Source organism: Colobus angolensis, unplaced genomic scaffold, assembly GCF_000951035.1.
Source record: "Colobus angolensis palliatus isolate OR3802 unplaced genomic scaffold, Cang.pa_1.0 Scaffold126, whole genome shotgun sequence".
In the NCBI taxonomy this organism is placed as follows: domain Eukaryota; kingdom Metazoa; phylum Chordata; class Mammalia; order Primates; family Cercopithecidae; genus Colobus; species Colobus angolensis.
Genome location: NW_012113808.1, coordinates 9,580,085 through 9,606,371, shown reverse-complemented (window position 1 = coordinate 9,606,371; position 26,287 = coordinate 9,580,085). Strand labels below are relative to the sequence as shown.

Here is a 26,287-nt window from a genome sequence, read left to right as displayed (position 1 = left end):
CAATCAGGCAAGAGAAAGAAATCAAGGGTATTCAGTTAGGAAAAGAAGAAGTCAAATTGTCCCTGTTCACAGATGACATGATTGTATATTTAGAAGTCCTGTTTCTTAAAGATAAGCAAAGTTAGGACAGGGTAGAAATTCAGCTGTCATGTAGTCATTACACCAGGCAACAAAAAGGAAAAGAAGAAAGAAAGAACAATAAGACAACAAGTAATCAGATGCATAAATAACCACTGAAGTCTCAGTAATTAGGAGTTGTCAAATTATGCATGCCTCATTTAATTATTATTGTCTTTCAAAACCCCATCTGCTTTTATAACACCAATGCTTGATAATTATAATCTTTTCTTAATATATAAAGATAACACACTGTATAAAATTAATAGAGGAAATAAATGTCTGATTATTTTTATTTGACAAGAGGATGTTATTGTTGAGATTTCCAAAGATGATGCATTTGGAAATGTTTACATTTAGCTCTTCTTATTATAAATAATAGATAAATATACCTATTTATTTTTTACCTAGATAGGTAAATATACCTATCTAAAAAGCAATCCAACCCATTTAACCAGATATTTTCTAAGTTATTTAGTGAAAATAAGACTTATACATTCTACTTATCCCTTTCTATGGCGAAGTAAGTAACTCTAACCCCATGAGAGTGGCAAGGAGAGTATTACCAATGTACAAACAAAGGATAGGGAAAACCTTCTCTTCAGTTTTTTTAGAGATCCTTTAGAAAAAAATCTAATGATTGTTCCATGATATTGGACACCTGTTTTAAAAAAGTTTCTTATCAAGTAGACAAAGCAAAGACTGAAACATTCTGGAAGATGAGGAAGGGAGATGAGTATAGGGCAGAGGCCTTTGTTTCCTGGGATCACACTCTGGTTGGCTGAGTGTAACACAGAGTGTCTCTAGGGACAGGAATGTAGCAGTTAGGCAGATCTGGCTCCAATAGTGTTCTTATGTTTCTCCACTAGTTTTTGTTTGTTTTTGGTCAGCTATCTTCTTAATGCTTCAATAAATCATTTATTTCTGGATTTATTCCATGGGTCAGTTGCATTTTTGTTTCTGTGAGAGTGGGGACAGTGGGGGGCAGTAGACATTCAAGTCAGCTTCAATACATCTGATTCCAAGAAACTTGAACACAACACCCTCCATTTTACCCTGACAATGACATGTTTAATTGAAGTATTTTCCTTTTGTATGATCTCCTAGTTTACATATTTTCTAGAGAGAGAGGAGGCTTACATTTCCAAGCACAGTATTTAGACCAGATTGCTTGTAACTGTGCTACTTACTAGCCTTGTGACTGAACAATGTACCACTGTGTTTATTTCTTCATTTGCAAAATGGGATTTATAATAGTACCTATCTCATAAAGTTGTGGTGAGGGTTACATGAGTTTAGCGTCTCTATACTTCCAGTGTCTGATGACTTGGTATCCAACTTCCTGTGGTAAAGACGCTATTTGTTTATCATAATGACCCTATAGCACATTAAGAAAGATGCTAAAACCAGCGAACACTTCAAGAGCACCATAGGGTGTACATTTGCTAGTTTCTTTGAAACCTTAAATCTTGTTAATTCCACCCATGCCTTATGAAACACTTCATTCTTTGGAGTACCACAGATGCAAGCCCTTCTAATTACTTGTTAACACACCTATTCATTTATAGTTATACATTTCCTTTTCTCATAGTCTTCTGAACACAAATCTCTTACCGAATCATTTTCACTGGCCCCTCTGGAAATCAAGTTTCATTGTGAACAAATATCCCTATGTCCATAGTGTCTTAACAGAGTGTATCCTTGCCCACACATTTTTAGTTTAGTTGAAATCTGACCCTTCTCCAGGGACATCCCTTTCTTTTTAGCCCTGTAGGCTGCTCACTCAGGAATGTTTCTTGTGTCACAGGGTCATGATATAGCGTGTTTTAGCTCCCTCCTAAAAATCTGTACTCTTCTTCATCCTTGGAAATTCATGTTATTTAGTTGTTTTACCACCCACTGAGCCTCATTTCCATTCTACAGTTCACAAACTCCACATTTGTTAAAGATTTGGACACTTTGTTTAAAGTTATAGTCTCCTTCTATTCCAGTGTCTCCTGACAGTTGGGATGACTTCAGCATCTCTGTGAGTGATCATATAGGGCTCTGTTCTATATGCTTTCCCATCTCAGTGACTGTCACTATGATTTCAATCAGGTATTCCACCAGAAACGTGGTCTCGCTTTGTTGCCCAGGCTAGTCTTGAACTGGCCTCAAGTGAGTCTCCTGCCTTGTACTCCCAAAGTGCTAGAATTACAGGCATGAGCCACTGCATCCAGCTTGTTGTATGTTCTTTTCTTTACAATTTTACTTGAGTAGTCCCATCCATGTCCAAATGATCACCTACCACTTACTTATAGATGAATTCCAAATACATCTTCAGCCTTGACTTCTCTCTACAACTGTCAGTCTGAAAGTGATCCTAGATTCATCTTGCTGCTCCCCCATTCCTCATACCTACCTGATTTATAAATATTTTTATTTCTGCTTTCTGTATATCTCTGGGAGCAATACTCTCCTTATAATTCCTATTGCAGCCCCTTAGTTTAGGCATTTTACAGATTCATATTCAGGCTTTCAATGTATCAAAATAGGCTACTGACTGATTTGTCTACTTCTTGACTTACTACCTTCTATTCCTTGATGGCTCATTTCCTACCTAAAGATTGCTCCATGCCATTTTCTTATTGCCACTAGAATGAACCTTATAGAATGAAAATTTGAACATGTTACCACTCCCTTCCTTAAATCCGTCAGTGGTTTCCCATATGCAGGAAGAAATGGACAAGCAGACAAGCTCTTTGATGGAGTATACAAGACTCCTAGTCATCTGGACTCACCTACTGTAATAGCTCTAAGAGGATACTTAGGTTTCAGTTCCCTGAACATGTGCTTTATCCCATCTCAATTCTTCTGTACATAATATTGTACTGTCTTGAATGCTCTGCCTTGTCTTCTGTCTAGTCCATTCCTATTCATCATTCAGAACCAACTCAAGTGTCTAATGGAAACTAATTCCCAAGAAAACTTAACTGCTTATGTAATCATTCATATCAGTTCATGTATTTTTATTAGTATGCTGAGCTTGGGATTTCATCCAATTTATAAGCTAGGAAGTTACCTGTAACTCTTCCATGGATGTTAGCAGATGACATGAGACTTCTGAGTCAGAGACAAAAGACTATTATGGTAGAGCAAGCAGCATGAGCATCGTGTTTATATTGGTTCTCCTTGCCTCCATATCCTGTAGGAATAAAATGACCTAGGCCCAGGTGTATACTGTGTATGTAGAGGGTGGCATCACAACTGAGGAGGAGTGAACTTGGGTTACCAGCTGTTCCATTAGCAAGCAATAAACAAGCCTAACTCTTTATACTGAAGAGAGGCTTTACCTTATCCCTCAAGGTTGCTTGTTGCAAACACAATCCTGAGAAATGACACTGATAAAGATCAGTCAGATCCTTGCATTCTTGGCATACCCAGTAAGACAAGTTAGAAGAGAGAAACTCACCTGGAGGAATTTCTCACAATGTTTGCATCTTTTCTAAAATTGTTTGTTCAAATGTCAGTTCCCCCATGATGCAATATCCAGAAGATTGCTGAGTTCTGGATGACTTTGTAATTCTAGTTCTTGGATCAGTGCCACAACGAAGGTAGGCATTAAGTAACTATTTCTTGAAAGGGTTAATGGATAGATCCTTGTGAAAGAACGGTTAGTTTCTTTATAAAAACACAACAAAACATAACAAAACAATAACAAAAAACTTCTCTAGATAGTGATTCACTTGTTAATACCTATCTCCTTCTAAACCTTTTAAGCAAAGAATTAGGTAAGAATGATGGGAAAACATTTATGAACTCTCATCCTGGTTTCAATTTTAGATTTTGAATGGAGGTAACTATGGAATCAGGGACATGTTGGATGAAAGCAATGAAGCATTTTTAGTAATGGATTGAGGTTTTTCTTTTCAAGGATGTTCAAGATTATGGTTGTTTTTTCCTTTCTTGTAGTTCAGTTTTTTTGTGTGTTTGAAAAGTTTAGGATTGGTTGTTTTAGTATTCTTCTGCTAACTCTTCTAATTTATTCTCCATGTGAGTTTTTCAGTCATTCAGTTTTACTCCATTTTAGACTGTAATGCAATATATACATATCTCTTTTTTTGTGAGTTTTTCTATTTACCCTCTGGAATGTTGTTCTGCAGTTAGTAGTAGCAAGAGCATAAGCAGTCAGAAATTTGCAGAGGACTTTGGGTTCAAATCTTCTTGTCTTGTCCTTACTAGCTTTGTGAACTGGACAAATGCTGAACTTTATTCTTTTCAAATGTAAAATGAAGGTGATCACACCTATTTCAATGTATTGTTGTAAGGAATAAATAGAATAATTTAATCATGGCTGTAATTGGCTCTAGAAAAATTAGGATTTTTTCTCCTTTCCATGTCTCAGGATGAATTTTATTCTCTATATTGGCATTAAATATTTCATAATCTCTTCATAGCCAAATGAATGTTTAAGTACATTTGGTTAGAATGAGAGTATGTGTGGTGTAACTTGTTATATAAATTCATTTTGTAATATGCTGATAAAATCTTAAAAGCATTGCATATTAAATTAATTCTCAAGCCTGAAAGGTTGATTCTTTGCTAGGGAACACTTTCCAGTTTTGAAAGTAGTTGATGTTTACATATATTTGTCATATACTGTGAACCCAGTTCAAAGCCTTTAAGAAAACTACACAGTTTTAGGAGAGTCACCTGGTTTGCTTTAAAAAAAAGTTTTTTAGAGTTTTTAGCTAATCAGTTTAAAGTGCATTCTTTTATTGCCTGTGTAGATATTCTTTAGTGGTAATATAAATGTAAAAAGTAAATCCCTGTTACAATTAATAAACTCTGAATTCTAAATGTTTCCATATTCTCCCCTTTTTTGGTGATGTCAGTTAAAGCATTAGTAACCAATAAAATAAAAACAAATTAAGATACATAATTTCTCAGGCAGCTTTTAAAAACACGACTGTATAGTCTTTCCTTTGGAGAGACCTAGCTAAGAAAAAAAGCTGTAAACATCAAGTTAAAATGCTAGCCTAAACTCTTAAGTTTAAAGCCTGTGGAAAAAGAGTGACAAATTTTTAATTAGAAGATGGCTTTGCATTTTTTGGATACAACTTATTTAGACTTTAAAAAACAAATATTCTCATTGGTCAAATATTAACCTTTGTTACTAGAATGTTCAGGATGCTGTGAAAAAAGATAGATAAGGCCAGGTGTGGTGGCTCACATCTGTAATCCCAGCACTTTGAGAGGCCGAGGTGGGTGGATCACCTGAGGTCAGGCGTTTGAGACCAGCCTGGTCAGTGTGGTGAAACCCCATCTCTAGTAAAAGTACAAAAATTAGCCAGGCATTGTGGCACACACCTGTAATTCCAGTGACTTGGGAGGCTGAAACAGGAGAACTGCTTTAACCCAGGAGGTGGAAGTTGTAGCAAGCGCCAAGATCATGCCACTGCATTCTGGCCTGGGTGACTCAATCTGAAAAAAAAAAAAGAAGAAGATAGACGATATATAACATAAGTAGAAAAGTAAATATTGCCTCCTACATTAATTTTTATTTATATCGCTATTACTCATACTTACAAAATATTTTAAAAGAGAGCCTTTGACAGAATATTTGGTGAAAAATTATTAATGAAAATATAAATTAGTATAGATTGAGAGGATTTTATCTTTATTTTATTAATGTAAGCTAAAGTAATAAGTGTTTTCTTTTATAATTCTTAACTATTGGCATTTTGATTATTTTATAGGAAAGAAGCATTGGATTTTCACGTAGATCACCAATCAAGGCCCTTTTTCAAGTAGGTCCTTAATTCGGCGATTAGTGGCATATAAACGAGGATATCCTAGAAAACTATGGAGTTACATTTTTAAAATTTATTACATGAAAATAATCTGTCAGAAGGGCCATAGCAACATCTTGCAACTGCACAGAATTCTAAGAATTGCACTCTGTCTTTTTTATTAAGGATTCCTATATTTTATCATTAAAAATCTTAAACTTTAGTTAGTTGCAAATAGGATGATTTGTTTACATTGCAAGAAGGATAACTTTTAAAATTTTTGGCTGATTAAAAATGGAGTGATAATTATATTTGATGTTCAGTATTTTTGTTATGCTTTTGTGTTTGTGGGGCTTTTAATTTTTTTAATTTGTATTTTTTATGTCAACTTTTACTTTAGATTCAGGGGGTACCTGTGTGGGTTTGTTAGCTGGGTATATTGTGTGATGCTAAGGTTTGGGGTACAATTGATCCCATTACCCAGGTACTGAGCATAATACCCAATACTTAGGTTTTCAATTCTTGCTTCCTTCCCTTTCTCCCACTCTAATAGTCCCCAGTGTCTGTCGTTGCCATCAGTAGATGTTCTTGTCCATGAGTAGCCATTATTTAGTTCCCACTTACAAGGAAGAACATGTTATATTTGGTTTTCTGTTCTGTGTTAATTTGCTTAGTATAATGGCCTCCATCTCCATTCATGTTGCTGCAGAGGCCATGATTTCATTCTTTTTTATTGCAGCATGGAATTCCATGGTGTATATGTATCACATTTTTTTTATCCATTTCACCACTGACGGACGCCTAGGTTGATTCCATGTCTTTGCTATTGTGTATAGTGCTGCAGTGAACAGGCAAGTGCATGTATCTTTTTGGTAGAAATATTTGTTTTCTTTTGGATATATACCAGTAATGGGATTTCAGGGTCAAATGGTAGTTCTGTTTCAAGTCCTTTGAAAAAACTCCAAACTATTTTCTACAGTGGTTGAGGTACTAATTTGCATTCCCATCGACAGTGTATAAGTGTTCCCTTTCTCTACAGACTTGCCAGCATCTGTTGTTTTTTGACTTTTTTTAAAAAAAGATTCAGTTTCTATTTTAGGTACAGGGGGTACATATGCAGATTTGTTACATGGGAATATTGTATGATGCTGAGGTTTGGAGTATGGATCCCATCATCCAGGTAGAGAGTATAATACCCAATAGGTAGTTTTTCACACCACCTGCATTCTCCCCTTTAGTAGTCCACAATGTCTATTATCCCCATATTTGTGTCCATGTGCGTTTAATGTTTAGCTCCTACTTGTAAGTGAGAACATGCAGTATTTGGTTTTCTGTTTCTGGATTCATTTGCTTAGGATTATGGCCTCCAACTGTGTCCATATTGTTGCCAAGGACATGATTTTATTTTTTTATGGCTGTGTAGAGTTCTGTGTTATATATATAGACCACATTTTCTTTATCCAGTCTACCACTGATGGGCACTTGAGTTGTTTCCATGTATTTGCTATTGTGAATAGCACAGCAATGAGTGTATAAGTGCATGTGTCTTTTCGGTAGAATTTCTTTTCCTTTGGGTATATACCCAGTAATGGAATTGCTAGGTCAAATGGCAGCTCTGTTTTAAGTTCTTTGAGAACTATCCACACTGCTTTCCACAGTGTCTGGAGTAATTAACATTCCCACCAACAGTGTATAAGCATTCTCTTTTCTCTGTAGTCTTGCCAGCATGTTTATTTTTTGACTTTTTAATAATAGCCTTTCTGACTGGTGTGAGATGGTATCTCATTGTGGTTTTGATTTGCATTTCTCTGATGATTAGTGATATTGAGCATTTTTTCATATGCTTATTGGCTGCTTGTATGTTCTTTTGAGAAGTGTGTATTCATATCTTTTGCTCATTTTTTTAGTGGGATTGTTTCATGCTTGTTTGATTGTTTAAGGTCCTTACAGATTCTGCATATTAGTCCTTTGTTGAATGCATAGTTTGCAAATATTTTCTCCCATTCTTTAGGTTGTCTTTTTACTCTGTTGCTAGTGCGGAAGCTTTCTGTGCAGAAGCTCTTTAGTCCCACTTGTCGATTTTTGTTTTTGCTGCCATTACTTTTGAGGACTTAGTCATAAATTCTTTCCCAAGGCCAATGTCCAGAATGGTGTTTCCTAGGTTTTCTTCGAGGATTCTTACAGTTTGAGGTCTTACTTTCAAATCTTTAATCCATCTTGAGTGAAGTTTTGTGTATGGTTAAAATTAGGGGGCCAATTTCATTCTTCTGCTTATGGCTTGACAGGTATCCCAGCACCATTTGTTGAATAGAGAATCCTTTCCCCATTGCTTATTTTTGTTGACTTTGTCAAAGTTCAGATGGCTGTAGATGTGTGGCTTTATTTCTGTGTTCTCTATTATGTTCCAGTGATCTATGTGTCTGTTTTTGTACCAGTACCATGCTGTTTTGGTTACTGTAGCCCGTTGTACTTTTAAATTATTTTGGTAGCCTTGTATACATAAAACAATGTTCATGGAACCCTTCTATTTTAACTAGTTTGATATATATTTTGTTCCTTGACATATAACAAATAATATGTTACACTGAATCTATATATTCTAAATATTTGACATGTAATTAAATTTAAGTGAATATTTTGCATACTCATGTTACTGTTGACAGACAAAGAGTATTTACACTTCTAATAAGAAAGAATGTTGTATTAGCCAAATGAAATGGCCACAGTAGACATGTTATTTGATATCCTGCACTGAGTAGTGGGTTTTAAAAAAATTTTTATATAAGAAAATTATTATGCTATAGATTATTTCAAATCAAGCATTATAAAATATTCCTAAGTCTTATTAGAATAGCCATATACAATTTTCTAGAAAATTGGTGGAAATTATCTTTTGTTATAAACTTTGTATATGTTTATAGAATTGAATTACAACTCCTAGTCTAATGATTTATATGTGATTTGCGTGCGGTAAATTTTATTATAAGAATGGATTAACTAGTTGCCTGTTAATGAGAACGATGTAACAATAGACTAGGTGAAGTAACTGCATGAAACAGTATCTATGATCAGGCACATCATTCCCTGTATTGTTACATGCCATGTTCATAGGCTTGTTTGATTGTGTGTTTTGAGAATTCTGTATTAATAGGGCATTAGATTGTAAGTGTCTCGAAGGGGGGATTTTTTTTATGGTACAGAGGCTGATATATTGTAGGTAATTATTAAATGCTTACTGAGTGAATAAACATGGTTTGCTCCCTTGATTTGGGTTTTTTTAATCTAATGGTTGGTCTTGGGGGTTTTGTTTGTTTTGGCATCAAAGGTTTGGCAGAAAATGTATAAGGAGTTATTATAGACTTCTTAGGGTGAAGAAGATAGGGTAGAAGAATACTTTTTTGTACATACTATTTCTTAGAAATATTCTTCAAAGAGAATGGGAGTGTTTTAAAAAGGAAGTACTGAGGGGAGGTGACATATAACATGGTACAGGGTGGAAGGAAGTGTGTAAAAAATAATCGTAAGTTAGTGGGCACAAAACAGCCTGTCACACCATGCTCCTTTCTCCAGGAGGGTCTCTTCTCTCTACTTTGGATGAAAGGAAAACATGGGCTTACTCTAAAAAGTACTATGTCCCTGCTTAATACAGTCAGAGGGAGGATGTCACTTATTTCATACTTAAACTTGTCATTGCATCCTGTACACATATAAAAGTAGAAAATAAAATGAGATATTGTTTTTTATACCTTGGGGGACTGTGACTCAGTGCTGGATTTTTAATCAAGAACCTATGCATAAGCTTTAATAATTTAATACAGAAATAACCCAGAGTAGTTTTTACACTAATAAAAGGATATTTCTTGAAGCCTTCTGGGTTTTCTTTTTTAAATCGCCAAACCAACTCAGTGTTTATTGGTTGAGAGAGTTCTTTGTCAGTCCTTGAATTCTAATAGTTTTACACAAAAAATAAATAAATTCTTTCTAAAAATATGTTACAAGGCATCCATCCCTGTCATCAATTTGTATATTGTGAAATTGTACTTGATTGCAGTGGTAAACATATTTAAATAAAAAGGAAAATCCTCTGTACCTGTTAGAGCACTGGGAAAAGCATAGGTCAACAATATGCATTTTAAGTCATGAAACAGTCTTAATTTAACAGAACAGTGATTTTTCTTCTAACAGTAATTTGACATTACTAGTGATTTGAAGTGAATTGAGCCACTGCAAGACAGTCAATTTACGAAAAATTTCTCCTGCCCATGTAAAATTAACTATTCTCAATGGTTCTAAGATTATTAATATTCGTGTCTATGTTGAAATAATCCAATTTAAATATATCCTGTTGTTAAGATAGATAACTAGGTCGACAGAAAAAAGAAGCAAACTAATCTTCTATCTGTTTTGCAGTGAGCTGATCCAGTTTATTACAACTGGTCCTGTTATTGCCATGGAGATTTTAAGAGATGACGCTATATGTGAATGGAAAAGACTGCTGGGACCTGCAAACTCTGGGGTGGCACGCACAGATGCTTCTGGAAGCATTAGAGCCCTCTTTGGAACAGATGGCATAAGAAATGCAGCGCATGGCCCTGATTCTTTTGCTTCTGCGGCCAGAGTAAGGAGTTTTAAAAATATTTTAATTCTCTTCTAGTTCTTTTAAATGTTTTATATGAAAGTAAAGCATTTCTGTCACTGGTGACTTAGGGTGGATTTATGCCACTGATCTAGTAGTAGAGAAAACCTTTGACATTTTGCCTAGTATCAAACAGTGTTTCAGTATATCTCCGTTGTGAACTGGTAACCTGATCATGATCAATGTAAGTGTTCTCCAATACAATACTTCTCATCCTGTTTCTTGTTCCAAAGACTTAAATTACTGAGGCTCCTAAATGTTTGAATTACTGAATTCATGTAAGAATACCAGTTTATGGCTAGCAGATATTAAAAAGAAGATATAATTGGAGATATTATAAAGAAGATATAATTGGAGATATTACCTTTTGATTCAGACCTAACACTGTACTTTCAAGCTTAACATCTTATTATTTTCCTATATATACCTAGTGTTTGTGAAAGTTTCTCTAGTCCTTATTTTTAAATCCATATAAATAAAGCATTATATTGGATTTATGCTGAGGTTGAATTAATGAAGTGTAAGTTTATTTTTAGCATTGTGAGAAGTGTCTCACTTAAAGTAGTTTTTAATCTGGTTGTGTTTGCAATGAAACAATATTAGACAGTTTTATAATTGATTTCCTCCTTTTTCTTACCATTTCATCAGCAAGTCCCTTCAGCTCTTTCAGAATAAACCCTGAATCTGATCATTGTGATCTAAATCACTAATGTATTTTGCCAGAACTGCTACAATAGCCTCCAAATTATTTTCTCCTCTTTTCTTACACTCAATTTATGAAAATTTTACCTTGCCCAAGTACAATTAACTATGCCCAGTGATCTTTTAAAGACAAATCAGATTAACATTCACCTGCTGAAAACCCTTCAGTGAATTTCTGTCTCTTCTAGAATAAAATCTACGGTCTTTATTGTAGCCTCCAATGCTCTATCTAGTCTGGCCCCTATCTATCTCTAACTGTATCTTTGATCAATCTCTATCTTAATCACTGTGTTCCAGGCACACTAGCCATCTCACTATTCCTTGAATAGCATATTTCTGTCTAGAATAGTCAACTAACAGCAAAGAGGACAGTGTGGTTGGATAGGAATGAGAGAGGGAGGAAGAGGGTGAGAGGTTACAGAGGTAATTAGGGGAAAGATTATATGGTCTTATAGGCCATAGTAGCACTTTTACATTTCTCTCTGAAAAAATAGAGCCGTTTTAGGGTTTTGAGCAAAGGACTGATATGTTCCACTTGCCATTTAAAAGGATCATTCTGGCTGTTGCATTAAGAATGACTATAGAGGCCAGGACTGGTGGCTCACGCCTGTAATCCCAGCACTTTGGGAGGCTGAGGCGGGCAGATCACTTGACGTCAGGAGTTCAAGACCAGCCTGGCCAACATGGTAAAACTCTGTTTCTACTAAAAATACAAAAATTAGCTAGGTGTGGTGGTGCCCACCTATAATCCCAGCTACTCCAGAGGCTGAGGCAGGAAAATTGCTTGAACCAGGGAGGTGGAGGTTGCAGTGAACTGAGATCACGCCACTGTGCTCTAGCCTGGGTGACAGAGTCAGACTCCATCTCGAAAAAAAAAAAAAAAAAGAATGACTATAGAGGGCAAAAACGGCAACAGGGAGCCTAATCAGGAGTTTGTTGGAATAACCCAGCGAGATGATTGCTTGGACCCAGGTGGTAATAATGAAAGAAGTATACAAATATATTTTAAAATATATATTAATGGTTGAAGATCAAAGAAACAAGATTTTCTGCTAGACTGAATGTAGAGTATGAGAAAAAGATACCAAGGATTACCAAAGTTCTTAGCCTGATTAACAGAAGGATAGAATTTACATAAACTAAAATGAGGCAAACTGTGGCTAGAGTCAGAATGAATGGACAATCAGGAGTTACGTTTTGGACATTTATAAACTTAACCTGTTTGTTAGTTATCCAATTAGACTGATGAATGAAAAAAATTAGTATACAGCTTGGAGTTATCAGCACATAAATAGTATTTAATACCGGGAGACTGGTTGAGATTACCAAGGAGAAGGTGTAGATAGAGAAGGAAAGAGCACCAAAGATGAAGCTGCCTCTTGAGGAAAGGTCAAGGAGAAGAAGGCAGTAAAGGAGGTTGAGGAGGAGCCACCAGAGAGGTAAGAGGAAAAACTGAGAGATAATTATGCCCTAGAGGCCAAGTGAATCAAATATTCTAAAATGAAAGAATGACTAGTGGTGTCAAATAAGGCAGATATATCAAGTAAGAAGAGGACTGAGAATGGATTGTTAAATTTTGTAATGTGGATATCATTGGTGAACTTTGTAAGGTCAATGTTGATGGGGAGGTAGAGGCAAAACCCTGTGTGGAGTAGACTTAAAAGAAAATTGTGGAACAGGAATTAGAATTAGTGAATATAGACAACTTTTCCTTTTGAGGAATTTTCCTGCAAAGAGATGAGGTGGTAGCTGTCAAGAAAAGCAGGATCAATTTTTTTTTTAAGATGAGAGGTTTTAGGTAAAACATTGATGATGTAGGAAAAAGAGGGAGACTTGTTGGAGCAATTTCATTAATTAGGCAAAAGGAAATGGAAATTAGAACCCAGGTGGAGAGATTGGCAGGCGCGCATCTCAGGTACTCGTCTGTAGCAACAGATGGGAAAGGAGAATATGTGAACACAGATGCTGATTCTTAAGTAGGAAGCAAGATCAAAACAGCTAAAAGTGAGGATGAGGGATAAGGTATTGGTTGGTCTGAAGGGAGAGAAAAATATGTGAAATGGTCATCTGGAAAAGGAATAAATCAGGGAAATGTAGTGTGTGATTGCTATGCTGAATTAATGGCCCATCTAGTGTTCATGGCCGTGAATTATGAGTGTGGTTCTCCAGCCGGTTCAACTGCATGGCTGAAGGTAAGGAGTAGGTGGAGAGTTGGCTTTAACCATGGCTGTGGTTTTGTGAAACAAATGTGATTAAAGTGTTAAGGAAGTTAAAGATACCTGCAAGAAAGCAATTATAGTCTTTGACCATATCTTAGTAGTAGACATTTACTGTAAATGTGGTATTGTTTGTATAGTTAAATTACCAATCATATTTTAAAGCATTATAAAAATAATCAATATAACTAATTAATGAAGGAAATAATTGAGGCTGAACTGAAAGTCACTACCTTGTTTACTGATATTTCCTGCCTATTTCACCCTATTACCACCTTATGGCATCCATTTCTTTTTTGTTTCTACTAGATCATTTAATAAATTTGAGCACAAATATACTTGTCAGATTTTAGTTATATCTTGTAGTGGAGCAACTTTTGCTAAGTTAGTTACTGTCTTAGTCCATTTTGTGTTGCTGTGAAGGAATACCTGAGGCTGGGTCGTTTATATAGGAAAAAGGTTTATTTGGCTCATAGTCCTGATGGCTGGGAAGTCCAAGATTGGGCATCTGCATCTCGTGAGGGTCTCAGGCAGCTTCCACTCATGATGGAAGGTAAAAGGGAGCCTGCATTTGCACAGATCACATGGTAAGAGAAGAAGCAAGCCACAGGGAGAGGTGTCAGGCTATTTTTAACAACCAGCTTTCAGTGGCACTAATAGAGGGAAAACTTGCTCACCTCGGAGGGAGGGCATTATTCTATTCATAGAATTTACCCCTACTATCCAAACCTCCCATTAGACCCCACCTCCAACATTGGGGATGAAATTTCAACATGAGATTTGGAAGGAACAAACATCCAATCCAAAGCAGCTACCATTGCCATTTAACCTAAAGAAATGTCTTAAACATATTTGTTTATATTTTGTGCATTTAATTTTTTTAACCTCTTTCTGCTGTTAGTCCCTGAAATATCCTATTATTTGTATGAACCCTTTAGGATATATATATATATATTTTTACCCTTGTCTTGGGAAGAGTGAGTGTTGTTGATATTATGTTAGGTGGCTCTAAGAATTAAGGAAAAATATTGTAGCTGGAAAATAGAGCTTATGTGAAGAAGCAAAGACCATAGGTCTTAAAAAATTGAAAAACATCACAGCCCCACACTTATGCAGCCCCAAACAGCTTCTTCTTTACCTTGAGTTCCTATTAGTTATTGTTTAATTTTTGATTCCATCTTTCCAGATTTTATCAAAACATAGACTTATGCTCACTGTTTTCATTCCTCAGCTATCTTTGACTACTCATTTGTGAGCAATTGTTAAAATTTGGCATTATTTTCATCAGTCCTGAAAATATTGTCTTTAGAGACCATGATTTGTGTCTTACTAATTGGTTTTTCTTCCTTCACTTGTCCTTTCAGACGTTGGTATTGTGCAGGCTTCTCTTCTTGGTTTACTCCCTTTCGTGCTCTAATTTTCAGTTTCCTAGTCTGTAAAATAAGATCATGATTGAACCTGCATTGTAGTGGTCTTTGAGGATTAAAAGAAATTATTTCAGTTCTTAGTATAGTACCTGGAACATAGTATTTAATGAATGGATGTTATCTTTTATTATTAATATTTTACTTTCATGGTGCTCCCCAAGCCTGTATCTGTAATTTGTACTGGATATAATTTTGATATATAAAAATCAATAGTAATCTTGATATACTTGAAATAACCAGTTAGAAAATGTAATTTTAGAAGATATTTCCATTCACATGGTTAAAAAAAAGTCTATGACACCTAGAATAAATTGAACAAAAGATGTGGGAAACCTTTATGGAGAAAATTATAAATATTTATTGTGGACAATAACAAAAGACATAAATAAATGAAGATACATGCCACATTTATGAATGGGAAGAGTCAGTATCCTGAAGATAGCAGTTCTCTCCAAATTGATCTATAAATTGGGTAATTTCATTCAAAACCTTAGAACAGATTTTCATGAAGTTTAACAGACTTATGAAACAGCCAAGGGCCCAGAACAGTTAAGACAGTTTTGAAGAGGGAGAAAAAGATGTGGTGATGATAGGGTGAGACTTATTTTAAGGGATATCAAGACTTTTCATAATCTTTAGTAGGAAAAACTGTGATGTTAGCATGGGAGTAGGCAAGTGTATCAGTGCAACAGTCTAGAGTGCTCAAGAGATGACCCACATATAATGAGAAGTTGGTGCCATTATAAATCAGTGGACAAGGGATAGATTGATTCGTCCATAAATTGTGTGAGATAATTTTATATGGAAAAATGTAAATTAACTTAAGTTTCTATCTAGGATTGTCCTTAGAGTTTCAGACTTACATAGAAACAATACGTTTAAAACAGAACTGATTACAATTTTTTTTTTTTTTTTTTTTTGAGACAGAGTTTCACTCTGCTGCCCAAGCTGGAATACAGTGGTTGGTGTAATAATAGCTCTTTATAACTTTGAACTCATGGGCTCAAGCCATCCACTTGCCTCAGCCTCCCAAGTAGCTAGGACTGCAAGCATGTACCACCATGTCCAGCTAATTTTTTAATTGTTTGTAAAGGTAGGGTCTTGTTATGTTGCCCAGTCTGGTCTCAAACTCCTGGTCTCAAGTGGTCCTCCTTCTTGTCCTCCCAAAATGCTGGGATTACAGGCATAAGCCACCATGCCCAGCCTGTGCTGATTATAATTTACCGAAGTATTCCTTGTGTATTCGGTACATCTCTAGAAAAGAAATTTGGGAGCCAGGATTCTTTATTCTGCCCTCTTTATCCCACTAATAGAATCAGCAAAAGATCTTGTAGGTTTTTCTAACATTTCTAAACATTTTCTTGAATTATTCCCTTTCTCTCTATTCCTACCATCACTCTTCTAGTTCTGACCTGGGCTGCTGCAAGAGTCCTGGAATATACGTTTCTACCTCAAATGTATCTTCCACATGGGTTTCAGAACGAGTTATCTAAAAATATTAATCCATCCATCTCATGACTACTAAAGATATTTTAAAGTACTCCATTATTCCCAGAATCAAATTCAAGCTCCTTGACATAGTTTCCAAAGCATTTTAGTGATCTGTCTCCCAGCCTCTCCTCCAGCCTTATATCCTGCCTCACCTTCTATTTACTGTGGGATTCTTGCTCTGTTGCTTTTACTCATTCTACCCCTCTGCGTTGAAATTCCAATTCTCCCTTTGCCCAGGTAACTTTTATTTGTCTTTTAACACTCAGCTCAGAGTTCTTTATATTATGCATACAAATTCTTTATCCAGGTACATGATTTGCAAGTATTTTCTCATAGTATGTGGTTTGCATTTTCATTCTCTTTAACAATATCTTTGTATGAGCAATTTTTACTTCTGAGGAAGTCCAGTATCAGTTGTTCTTTAATGTATTATGCTTTAGGTGTCAAGTCTAAGAAACTGTTCCCACACCTAAGGTCACAAATATTTCATTCTTTATTTGATTCTAGAAGTTTTATAGTTTTAGTTTTTATACTTAATTCTGTGATCCATTTTGAGTTAATTTTTATGTATGGTGCAAGGTATGATCACAATTTGTTATTCTTTACATAGATATTCTTCCAGCATTATGCTAAAAATGCTTTATTTCTTTAATTAATTGCTTTTGCACCTTTGTTGACAATGTATTGACTATATATACACACACACATCTGGGTCAATTTCAGCAATTTGTTCTGTTCTATTCGTCTACAAGCATACCTCAGAGATAATGTGGATTTGGTTCAGACCACCACAATGGAGTGAATATGGCTATATAGGGAGTCCCATGAATTTTTTGGTTTCCTGGTATATAAATGTTATGTTTATACTGTAGGCTACTAAGTGCAATAGCATTATGTCTAAAAAAAAAAAAAACTATGAACATATCAATTAAAAATACTTCATTGCTGAAAAATGCATGCTAACAATTATCTGAGCCTTCAGCGAGTCATTATCTTTTTGCTGATCTTACTTTGATGTTGATGTCTGCTGATTGATCAAGGCTGTGGTTGCTGAAGGTTGAGGTGGCTGTGTCTATTTCTTTTTTTTATTATTATTATACTTTAAGTTCTGGGATACGTGTGCAGAACGCATAGGTTTGTTACATAGGTATACACATGTTGTGGTGGTTTGCTGCACCCATCAAGCCATCATCTACATTAGGTATTTTTCCCAATGCTATCCCTCCCTTAGCCCCCACCCCACAACATGCCCTGGTGTGTGACGTTCCCCTCCTTGTGTTCTCATTGTTCAACTCCCACTTATGAGTGAAAACATACAGTGTTTGGTTTTGTGGTCCTGTGTTAGTTTGCTGAGAATGATGGTTTCCAGCTTCAACCGTGTCCATACAAAGGACATGAACTCATCCGTTTTTATGGCTGCATAGTATTCCATGGTATATATGTGCCACATTTTCTTAATTCAGTCTATCATTGATGGGCATTTGGCTTGGTTCCATCCAAGTCTTTGCTATTGTGAATAGTGCTGAAATAAACATATGTGCGCATGTGTCTTTATAATAGAATGGTTTACAATCCTTTGGGTATGTATCCAGAAATGGGATTGCTGGTCAAATGCTATTTCTGGCTCTAGATCTTTGAGGAATTACCACACTGTCTTCCACAAAGGTTGAACTAATTTACACTCCCACCAACAGTGTAAAAGCATTTCTATTTCTCCACATCCTCTCCAGCATCTGTTGTTTCCTGACTTTTTAATGATCATCATTCTAACTGGCATGAGATGGTATCTCATTGTGGTTTTGATTTGCATTTCTCTAATGACCAGTGATGAGCTTTTTCCTCATATGTTTGTTGGCTGCATAAATGTCTTCTTTTGAGAAGTGTCTGTTCATATACTGTGCCCAATTTTTGATGGGGCTGTTTGTTTTTTTCTTGTAAATTTGTTTAAGTTCCTTGTAGATTCTGGATAGTAGCCCTTTGTCAGATGAATAGATAACAAAAATTTTCTCCCATTCTATAGGTTACCTGTTCACTCTGATGATAATTTCTCTTTTGCTATGCAGAAGCTTTTTAGTTTAATTGGATCCCATTTGTCAACTTTGGCTTTTGTTGCCATTGCTTTTGGTATTTCAGTCAAGAGGTCTTTGCCTATGCCTATATCCTGAATGGTATTGCTGAGGTTTTCTTCTAGAGTTTTTATGGTTTTAGGTCTTATGTTTACGTCTTTATCCATCTTGAGTTAAATTTTGAATAAGATGAAAGGAAGGGGTCCAGTTTCTGTTTTCTGCATATGGCTAGCCAGTTTTCCCAACACCATTTATTAAATAGGGAATCCTTTCACCATTGCTTGTTTTTGTCAGGTTTGTTAAAGATCAGATGGTTGGAGATGTGTGTCGTTACTTCTGAGGCCTCTGTTCTGTTTCATTGATCTATACTATTTTAATTTGGAACATTTACAGAAATGATAGTCCATTTTAAATTACTATTACAAGTAAAAGGTTTTGGAGAAACTTTTAACTGACCACCATTTAACCATACTTTTATTATCATAATAAAATTATTAGTACAGATTAATTACAAATGTTTTAGTGAAATTACCAGGAAATCCTATCAGGGTGAAACTTTATGAAGTAGTACAACTCTATATTTTATAATTTGTTTAAAAAATTAAAAAATTATATACCTAAAGCTTTCAAATTGAGTCTGAATTTTTTGTTTTTTGTAAAGCTATTGATATTTATTCTTTCCTACTAGGGAATTTAGGAAAATGTAAAGGGACAAGGATAATAGCAATAATTTTTGGAAGAACAGATTTTATACAACATATTTTAGTCCCTCAAATCTCAAAGGAACACAGATATTATTTTTGTGACTTTATTTGTTGTGTAAAGACTTTCAATTAATTGCCATAACAATGACCTAGTAAAAGCGCTCTTATTCACGTTTCACTAAGAAGATGTATTTATGTAAAATCTTTATGCTTTATAAATAAATATTTATTCAGCATAGGTAAATGTGGTACTTGAAAATCTGGGTACTTGGAAAGCTGGCATTTTTATTTTTAGAAATTGAGTGAGAAAAGGAATTAAAGGAAAGTTAAGACAAAAATAATTGGTCAGCTAATTATTAAATAATTTGTTAAACTAGAGACAGAACAATTTAGTACTGCTTTTCACTTTGGAAAGACAGATAATAGAAAAAGTACAGGGTTTTTGGAACTACAGTCACTTGGATTTGAATCCTGGCTTTGCCACTTGGTAACTTGTAAGGGCTTGTTACTTAAGCTTTCTGAGTCTTATTTTTCTCATTTATTACACTGGATACATTTATTTTGTTTAGCACATGCAGAATTTATTAGCTGCTGAATTTCAGTCATTCCCAAACATTCATTGAGAAACTGCTAGTGAACAAGTAATAAAGATGAACTAAGCCCTGGCACTCTCCAACACATAGAGGTCAGCTAGATAGGAGAAAACCATCGAAGGAGACTGAGAAGGAGTAGCCAGTGAGGTAGGAAGAAAGGCAAGTAATGAAAACATCCCGTAGTGTAGGATGTGACAAACTGTGTCAAATACTGTTTGGTAAGGTAAGGTGAGGGCTGAGAGTAATGAACCAGTGGACTTAGCAACATGGAGGTAGTAAGGGATTTTAATGAGCAGCTTTGGTGGAATGAAAACCTAATTGGTTATGGGTTTAAAAGAGACTGTAGGAGAGGAAGCAAAAATGGAAAAGAAAGACATTTCTTTTGAGTTTTGTTGTGAAGGGAACAGACCAATGGGAACTCTCAAAAGGGCATGCCCTTTCCAGTTTGCTACTCTGTCATGTTCTCTTGTCACACCACTTCTACTTCATTCCTTCATTGATCATCTCCAGGTCCCTGTAGGTATTTGAATTTTCATCTGTACCATAAAGGTTCTCTCGGACCATGCAATCAAAGCATCTGGTATAGGACTAAAAGGGGTAGTGGCTGTTGTTATTAATTAAAAATAATAATAAATAATGGCAGCAATATGATAGAAAGGCACTTGATATCTTAGGAATAGAACACTTTTTATTCTAACGTCTTACCACTGGAAATGCTCAACTATATACACTACTATTTGAATAATTCCTCATTGTCGTTGTGTTTAAAAAAATGCTCATCAATGTGGCATATTAACACATTCTATAATCTTTTCATTTTAAATTTAGTGAAAAATAAATACAGTTAACCCATAAACAACACAGGTTTGAACTACACGGGTCTACTTATATGTGAATTTTTTTCAATGGAAGGATTGAAAATACAGTATTTGCAGGATGTGAAACTCGCATCTACATAGATTTGACTTTTCCTATAAGCAGGTTCCACAGGGCTGACTGCGGACTTGAGCATGCCTGGATTTGAGTACACACAGGGATTTGAGTACCAATCGCTTGTATATATCAAGGGCTATTTGCATTGAGCCAGGCATTGTTTTAGGTGCTATGAATCCTACAGAGCTAGGCAACTTAGTTCCCTTTTTTTCAAATTTATAATTTGATGGAAGGCAAGTACCCAAATAATTATAACTTTGGGGGAGTAAAGGTTGCTGACACGAGGCATCAGGAAATGCCTCCTAGTGCTAAGTGGTGTTTGACGTGGCTCTTTACACATTGGTAAGGTTCTTTGGAGCTTGGGTCAGAGGGTTTTACAGGGAATAGTAAAAATAATAGCAGTGAAAGCTTAGGGGCAGAAAAGCATCTAAGTAATTAAAAGAACTGATTAGTGTGACCATCTTTATGGCTAGTTCAAATTGTTGGGTTGTCATTTTAGTGAACCACATCCAATGTGAATAACACAGCCTAAATCTGTTTATAAAACATGGATCATTTGATTTTATTTTATACTAGGCCTATAGTTAGTTTTAAGTAGCTGTAGTTCTCAGATTCCTGATATTAATCTTTCTTCCTATAAAATTTCCTAGTGTTAAATTTTATTTTACACGTTTTAATGAAAAATTTAAAATTAAATTTGTGTCTAATTAACTAATGCTTTGGGGAGAATAAGAACTTTATAATGGTATTTCCAATATTCAAAATTTATTAAGTCTTTGTCCACTATATTCCTGGAACAAAATGACGCATATTCTCATTGCTTTGATTGATAATTCTTTATATGCTCTTCTGGTTAGAAGTCTTGAAACAGGGTTAATCTAATCAGTGTGTCTTTGTAAAACTCATTTTTAGAAAATCTGAAACAAAAAATTTATATGAAACTCTAAAAGTAATTGCATGATCCTCCTCCCCCACAGAAATATCTTGTAAGTTCCAGCTAAGAGATCACATTTGTCAAAATCATTTCTCTCTGTTTTTAGGAAATGGAGTTGTTTTTTCCTTCCAGTGGAGGTTGTGGGCCGGCAAACACTGCTAAATTTACCAATTGTACCTGTTGCATTGTTAAACCCCATGCTGTCAGTGAAGGTAAGTGCTATGTTGAGTACACTATATTCAATACATTTTTTTAATAGGAGAGCAATGTTTATTTTCTTGATGTACTTTATGTATAGAAATTAAAGTATAATTTTAGTATTTCCATTTTTTTTCTTTGAAGGCACTTGAGTAAAGGTGACAAAATATAAGGGAAAATCTGTCTAAATCTCATATTTGTCTTTTTCTTTGTGCATTTTTAGGAGATGTTCTTTGAGTTGCCGATCATGCTCAGGCTCAGTGATACTGTTGCAGGTCTTGGTTAATTTTAAGACTTTTAATCCGCCTCCTCTCTTTCCAATCACAAACTGTGATTCACTTAATTTACATAATTAGCACTCCTTTTTTTTTTTTTTTTTTTTTGAGACAGAGTCTCGTTCTGTTGTCCAAGCTGGAGTTCAGTGGCATGATATTGAGTTACTGCAACCTAAGCCTCCCGAGTCACTGGGACTACAGGCATACACCACCATACCCAGCTAATTTTTGTATTTTTAGTAGAGACAGGGTTTCACCATATTGGTCAGGCTGGTCTCGAACTCCTTGACCTCAGATAATCCACACACCTCGGCCTCCCAAAATGCTGGGATTACAGGCATGAACCACTGTGCCCAGCCAATAGCACTCCTGTTGTACAAATTAAAACAACATCTGCCATACCTCCAGTATACCCTTCCTGAGAAAGCTAGAGAAGTTTCCTTCAGTTCTTTGTATCTGAAACAGTTCTTTGACATATGTATGTAAATACATGTTTGCATATATACATATATAGAGAGAGATAGTTTGCAAGTTCTTTTCTTATTTTTGTCTCAATTTCTTTATTTTATTTATTTTAGTCTGGTGTATATATTTTTGTGAAGTATCTCAAATATTTTTGGAAGTAAAATGGTATATGGTTAAAAAGATCACCCTTAAAAAACTAAAATATACTAAATAATATACAGAAGTGAATGGATTTAAAAATTTTATGTCTTCTAAGTATCAAAGTAATCCATGTATGTAGTAGAAAAATTGGAAAATAAAAAAACCATTAAAAACAGAGTAAAAACTTGCTGAATTCCAATCACCTGAAGATAGTCATAGTTAATATTTTGATGCATTTCCTCCAAATCCTTTTTTTCTGCATTTGTATGTGCATGTGTGTACACTGATACACATGAATGTAATGGTTGAGATGCAGATCTATGGGCTGTTGTTTAAATATAATTTTTGTGAGCATTTCTGGCTGCTGTTAAGTCCTCATTAATATTTTAATAGATTATTTAATATTTAACAACAATTGTATAAATGTAGTATGGTATTTGGATACTTAGGTTGTTTTCAGTGTTTTCGTATTAAAATTAAAACTTTGAAGAATATCTTTATACATAAATATTTGATGATATCTCTAATCTTTTCCTCTGGCCAGCTTCCTAGAAATAGAATTACTTGTTGGAAGGATGTGAGCCTTAAAGATCTTGCTGCATAATTAATACTTCTTTAATTATTTAGAATGTATTTTAGTATATTGTAAATCCTTAGGACCATGATTATAAGGAACTAACATGCAGCATGGGTAACAAACACTTATGGAGAATATACCACTATGTGCCAGGTAGCAGACTGGTTCCTTATACATTATCTTTAATCTTCACAGCAAGTTTGTCAAGTAGGTAAATTTGTTGCTCTTTTCCACATAGGCAAGCTAAGGTTCCATGAGATTAAGTTGTTTCTCCTAATTTAGAATGGAAATCGAGGATGCAAACCCTGTTTGTTTGTTTGTTTTTAATCTCCATTCTGTTTCCTCTATACTCTATTGCCCCAACAGCAATAGCCACAAAAAAGTCACATGGAACATGGTTAGTAACAATTCCATAGGAAGTGATAGTAATATTTGAAATGGCTGGTGTTGAAAATTTATGGAAAAAAACCTGGGATTTTATGTTTCACTCATTTTTCTTAGCTGGGGAGATTGTGTGTGTGTGTGTGTGTGTGTGTGTGTGTGTGTGTGTGTGTGTGAGTGTCTACACAGGTGTAGTATCCCTAATCCAAAAATCTGGAACCCAAATTACTCCAAACTCCAAAGCTTTTTGAGCACAGACACGAAGCTCAAAGGAAATGGTCATTGTAGCATTTTCAACCACTGGTTTATGTTTATAGGATTTTTGAATTAGGGATGATCCACAAATACGTATCTACAGATATTTCAAAATCCAAAAAAAATTGAAATCCAAAACACTTCTTGTCACAAGCATTTCTGTAAGGAATATTCAACCTGTACACACACACATGCACACACATAAACCCATGTATATTTATGTAAATATACATATATACATGCACACACATAGTGCACTCACATTTTGAAAAAGTTCTTGTTTTTTGGCATCAACTTTTTAAAAAGCTTATCCTTGACGTCTTAAAATGTTTTATTCAATTTAATTTATCTGGTCTAATCCTTTTAAAGGAAAAATATGTTGCAAGGAGACTGAAATAAAATAAAGTAGTATAGAATAAATACTAGTTGTATTTATTTATTTAGCTGGAAGAACTGGTAGCCACATGGAGAAAATTGAAACTGGACCCCTTTCTTACACTGTATACAAAAATTAACTCGAGATGAATTAAAGACTTAAATCTAAAACCCAAAACTATAAAAACCCTGGTAGAAAATCTAGTCAGTACAATTCAGGACATAGGCATGGGTGACAATTTCATGAATAAAACGTGAAAAGCAATTACAACAGAAACAAAAATTGCCAGATTGGATCTAATTAAACTAAAGAGCTTCTGTACAGCAAAATTAACTATCATCAGAGTGAATAGACAGCCTACAGAATGAGAGAAAATTTTTGCCATCTATCCATCTCACAAAGGTTTAATATCTGGAATCTACAAGGGACTTAAATTTACAAGAAAAAACAACCTCATTAAAAAGGGGGCAAAGGATATGGACAAACCCTTTTATAAAGAAGACATCCATGCACCCAACAAACACATGAAAAAAAGCTCAAGTCGAATTGCTAACTAGAATAACCAATGCAGAGAAGAACATGAATGACCTGATGGAGCTGAAAAACACAGCAAAAGAACTGCGTGAATAATACACAAGTATCAGTAGACAAATTGATCAAGTGGAAGAAAGGATGTCAGTGACTGAAGATCAACTTAATGAAATAGAGAGAGAAGACAAGATTAGAGAAAAAAGAAAAAAAAGAAATGAACAAAACCTCCAAGAAATATGGGATTATGTGAAAAGACAAATCTACATTTGATTGGTGTACCTAAAAGTGGCGGGGAGAATGGGACCAAGTTGGAAAACACTCTTCAGGATATTATCCAGTAGAACTTCCCCAAACTAGCAATACAGACTGACATTCAAATTCAGGAAATACAGAGAACACCACAAAGATACTCCTCGAGAAGAGCAACCCCACATATAATTGTCAAATTCACTAAGGTTGAAATGAACAAAAAAAATGTCAAGGGCAGCCAGAGAGAAAGGTCAGGTTACCCACAAAGGCAAGCCCATTAGACTGACAGTGGATCTCTCTATAGAAACCCTACAAGCCAGAAGAGAGTGGGGGCCAATATTCAATGTTCTTAAAGAAAAGAATTTTCAACCCAGAATTTCATATCCAGCCAAACTAAGCTTCATAAGTGAAGGAGAAATAAAATCCTTTACAGACAGGCAAATGCTGAGGGATTTTGTCACCACCAGATCTGCCTTACAAGAGCTCCTGAAAGAAGCACTAAACATGAAAAGGAATGACTGGTACCAGCCACTGAAACAACATACCAAATTGTAGAGAGCATCAACACTATAAAGAAACTGCATTAACTAACGGAAAAAACAACCAGCTAACATCATAATGACAGGATCAAATTCACACATAACAATATTAACCTTAAATATAAACGAGCTAAATGCCCCAATTAAAAGATGCAGACTGGCAAATTGGATAAAGAGTCAAGACCCATCAGTGTGCTGTATTCAGGAGACCCATCTCACTTGCAAAGACACACATACGCTCAAAATGAAGGGATGGAGGAATATTTACCAAGCAAATGGAAAGCAAAAAAAGCAGGAGTTGTAATCTGAATCTCTGATAAAACAGACTTTAAACCAACAAAGATCAAAAGAGACAAAGAAGGGCCTTACATAATGGTAAAGGGAACAATGCAGCAAGAAGTACTAACTATCCTAAATATGTATGCACCCAATACAAGAGCACCCAGATTCATAAAGCACATGCTTAGAGGCCTACAAAGAGACTTAGACTCCCATACAATAATAGTGGGAGAATTTAACACCCCATTGTCAATATTAGACAGATCAACGAGACAGAAAAATAACCACGATATTCAGGACTTGAACTCAGCTCTGAACGAAGCAGACCTAATAGACCTCCACAGAACTCTCCACCTCAAATCAACAGAATATACATTCTTCTCAGCACCACATCACACTTATTCTAAAATTGACCACGTAAGTGGAAGTAA

At 35.2% G+C, this 26,287-nt stretch overlaps 1 protein-coding gene across 2 annotated transcripts in view; it reads left to right on the top strand.

Moving 5' to 3' along the window:
* NME7 (NME/NM23 family member 7) overlaps window positions 1–26,287 on the top strand; it is a 236,397-nt gene that overhangs the window by 51,397 nt on the left and 158,713 nt on the right. For both annotated transcript variants that reach the window (XM_011933423.1, XM_011933424.1), the window contains exons 5-7: window positions 5,856–5,906; window positions 10,299–10,506; window positions 21,697–21,802. In XM_011933423.1, the coding sequence (XP_011788813.1) occupies window positions 5,856–5,906; window positions 10,299–10,506; window positions 21,697–21,802 (365 nt within the window). The remainder of the gene's footprint in view (window positions 1–5,855; window positions 5,907–10,298; window positions 10,507–21,696; window positions 21,803–26,287) is intronic.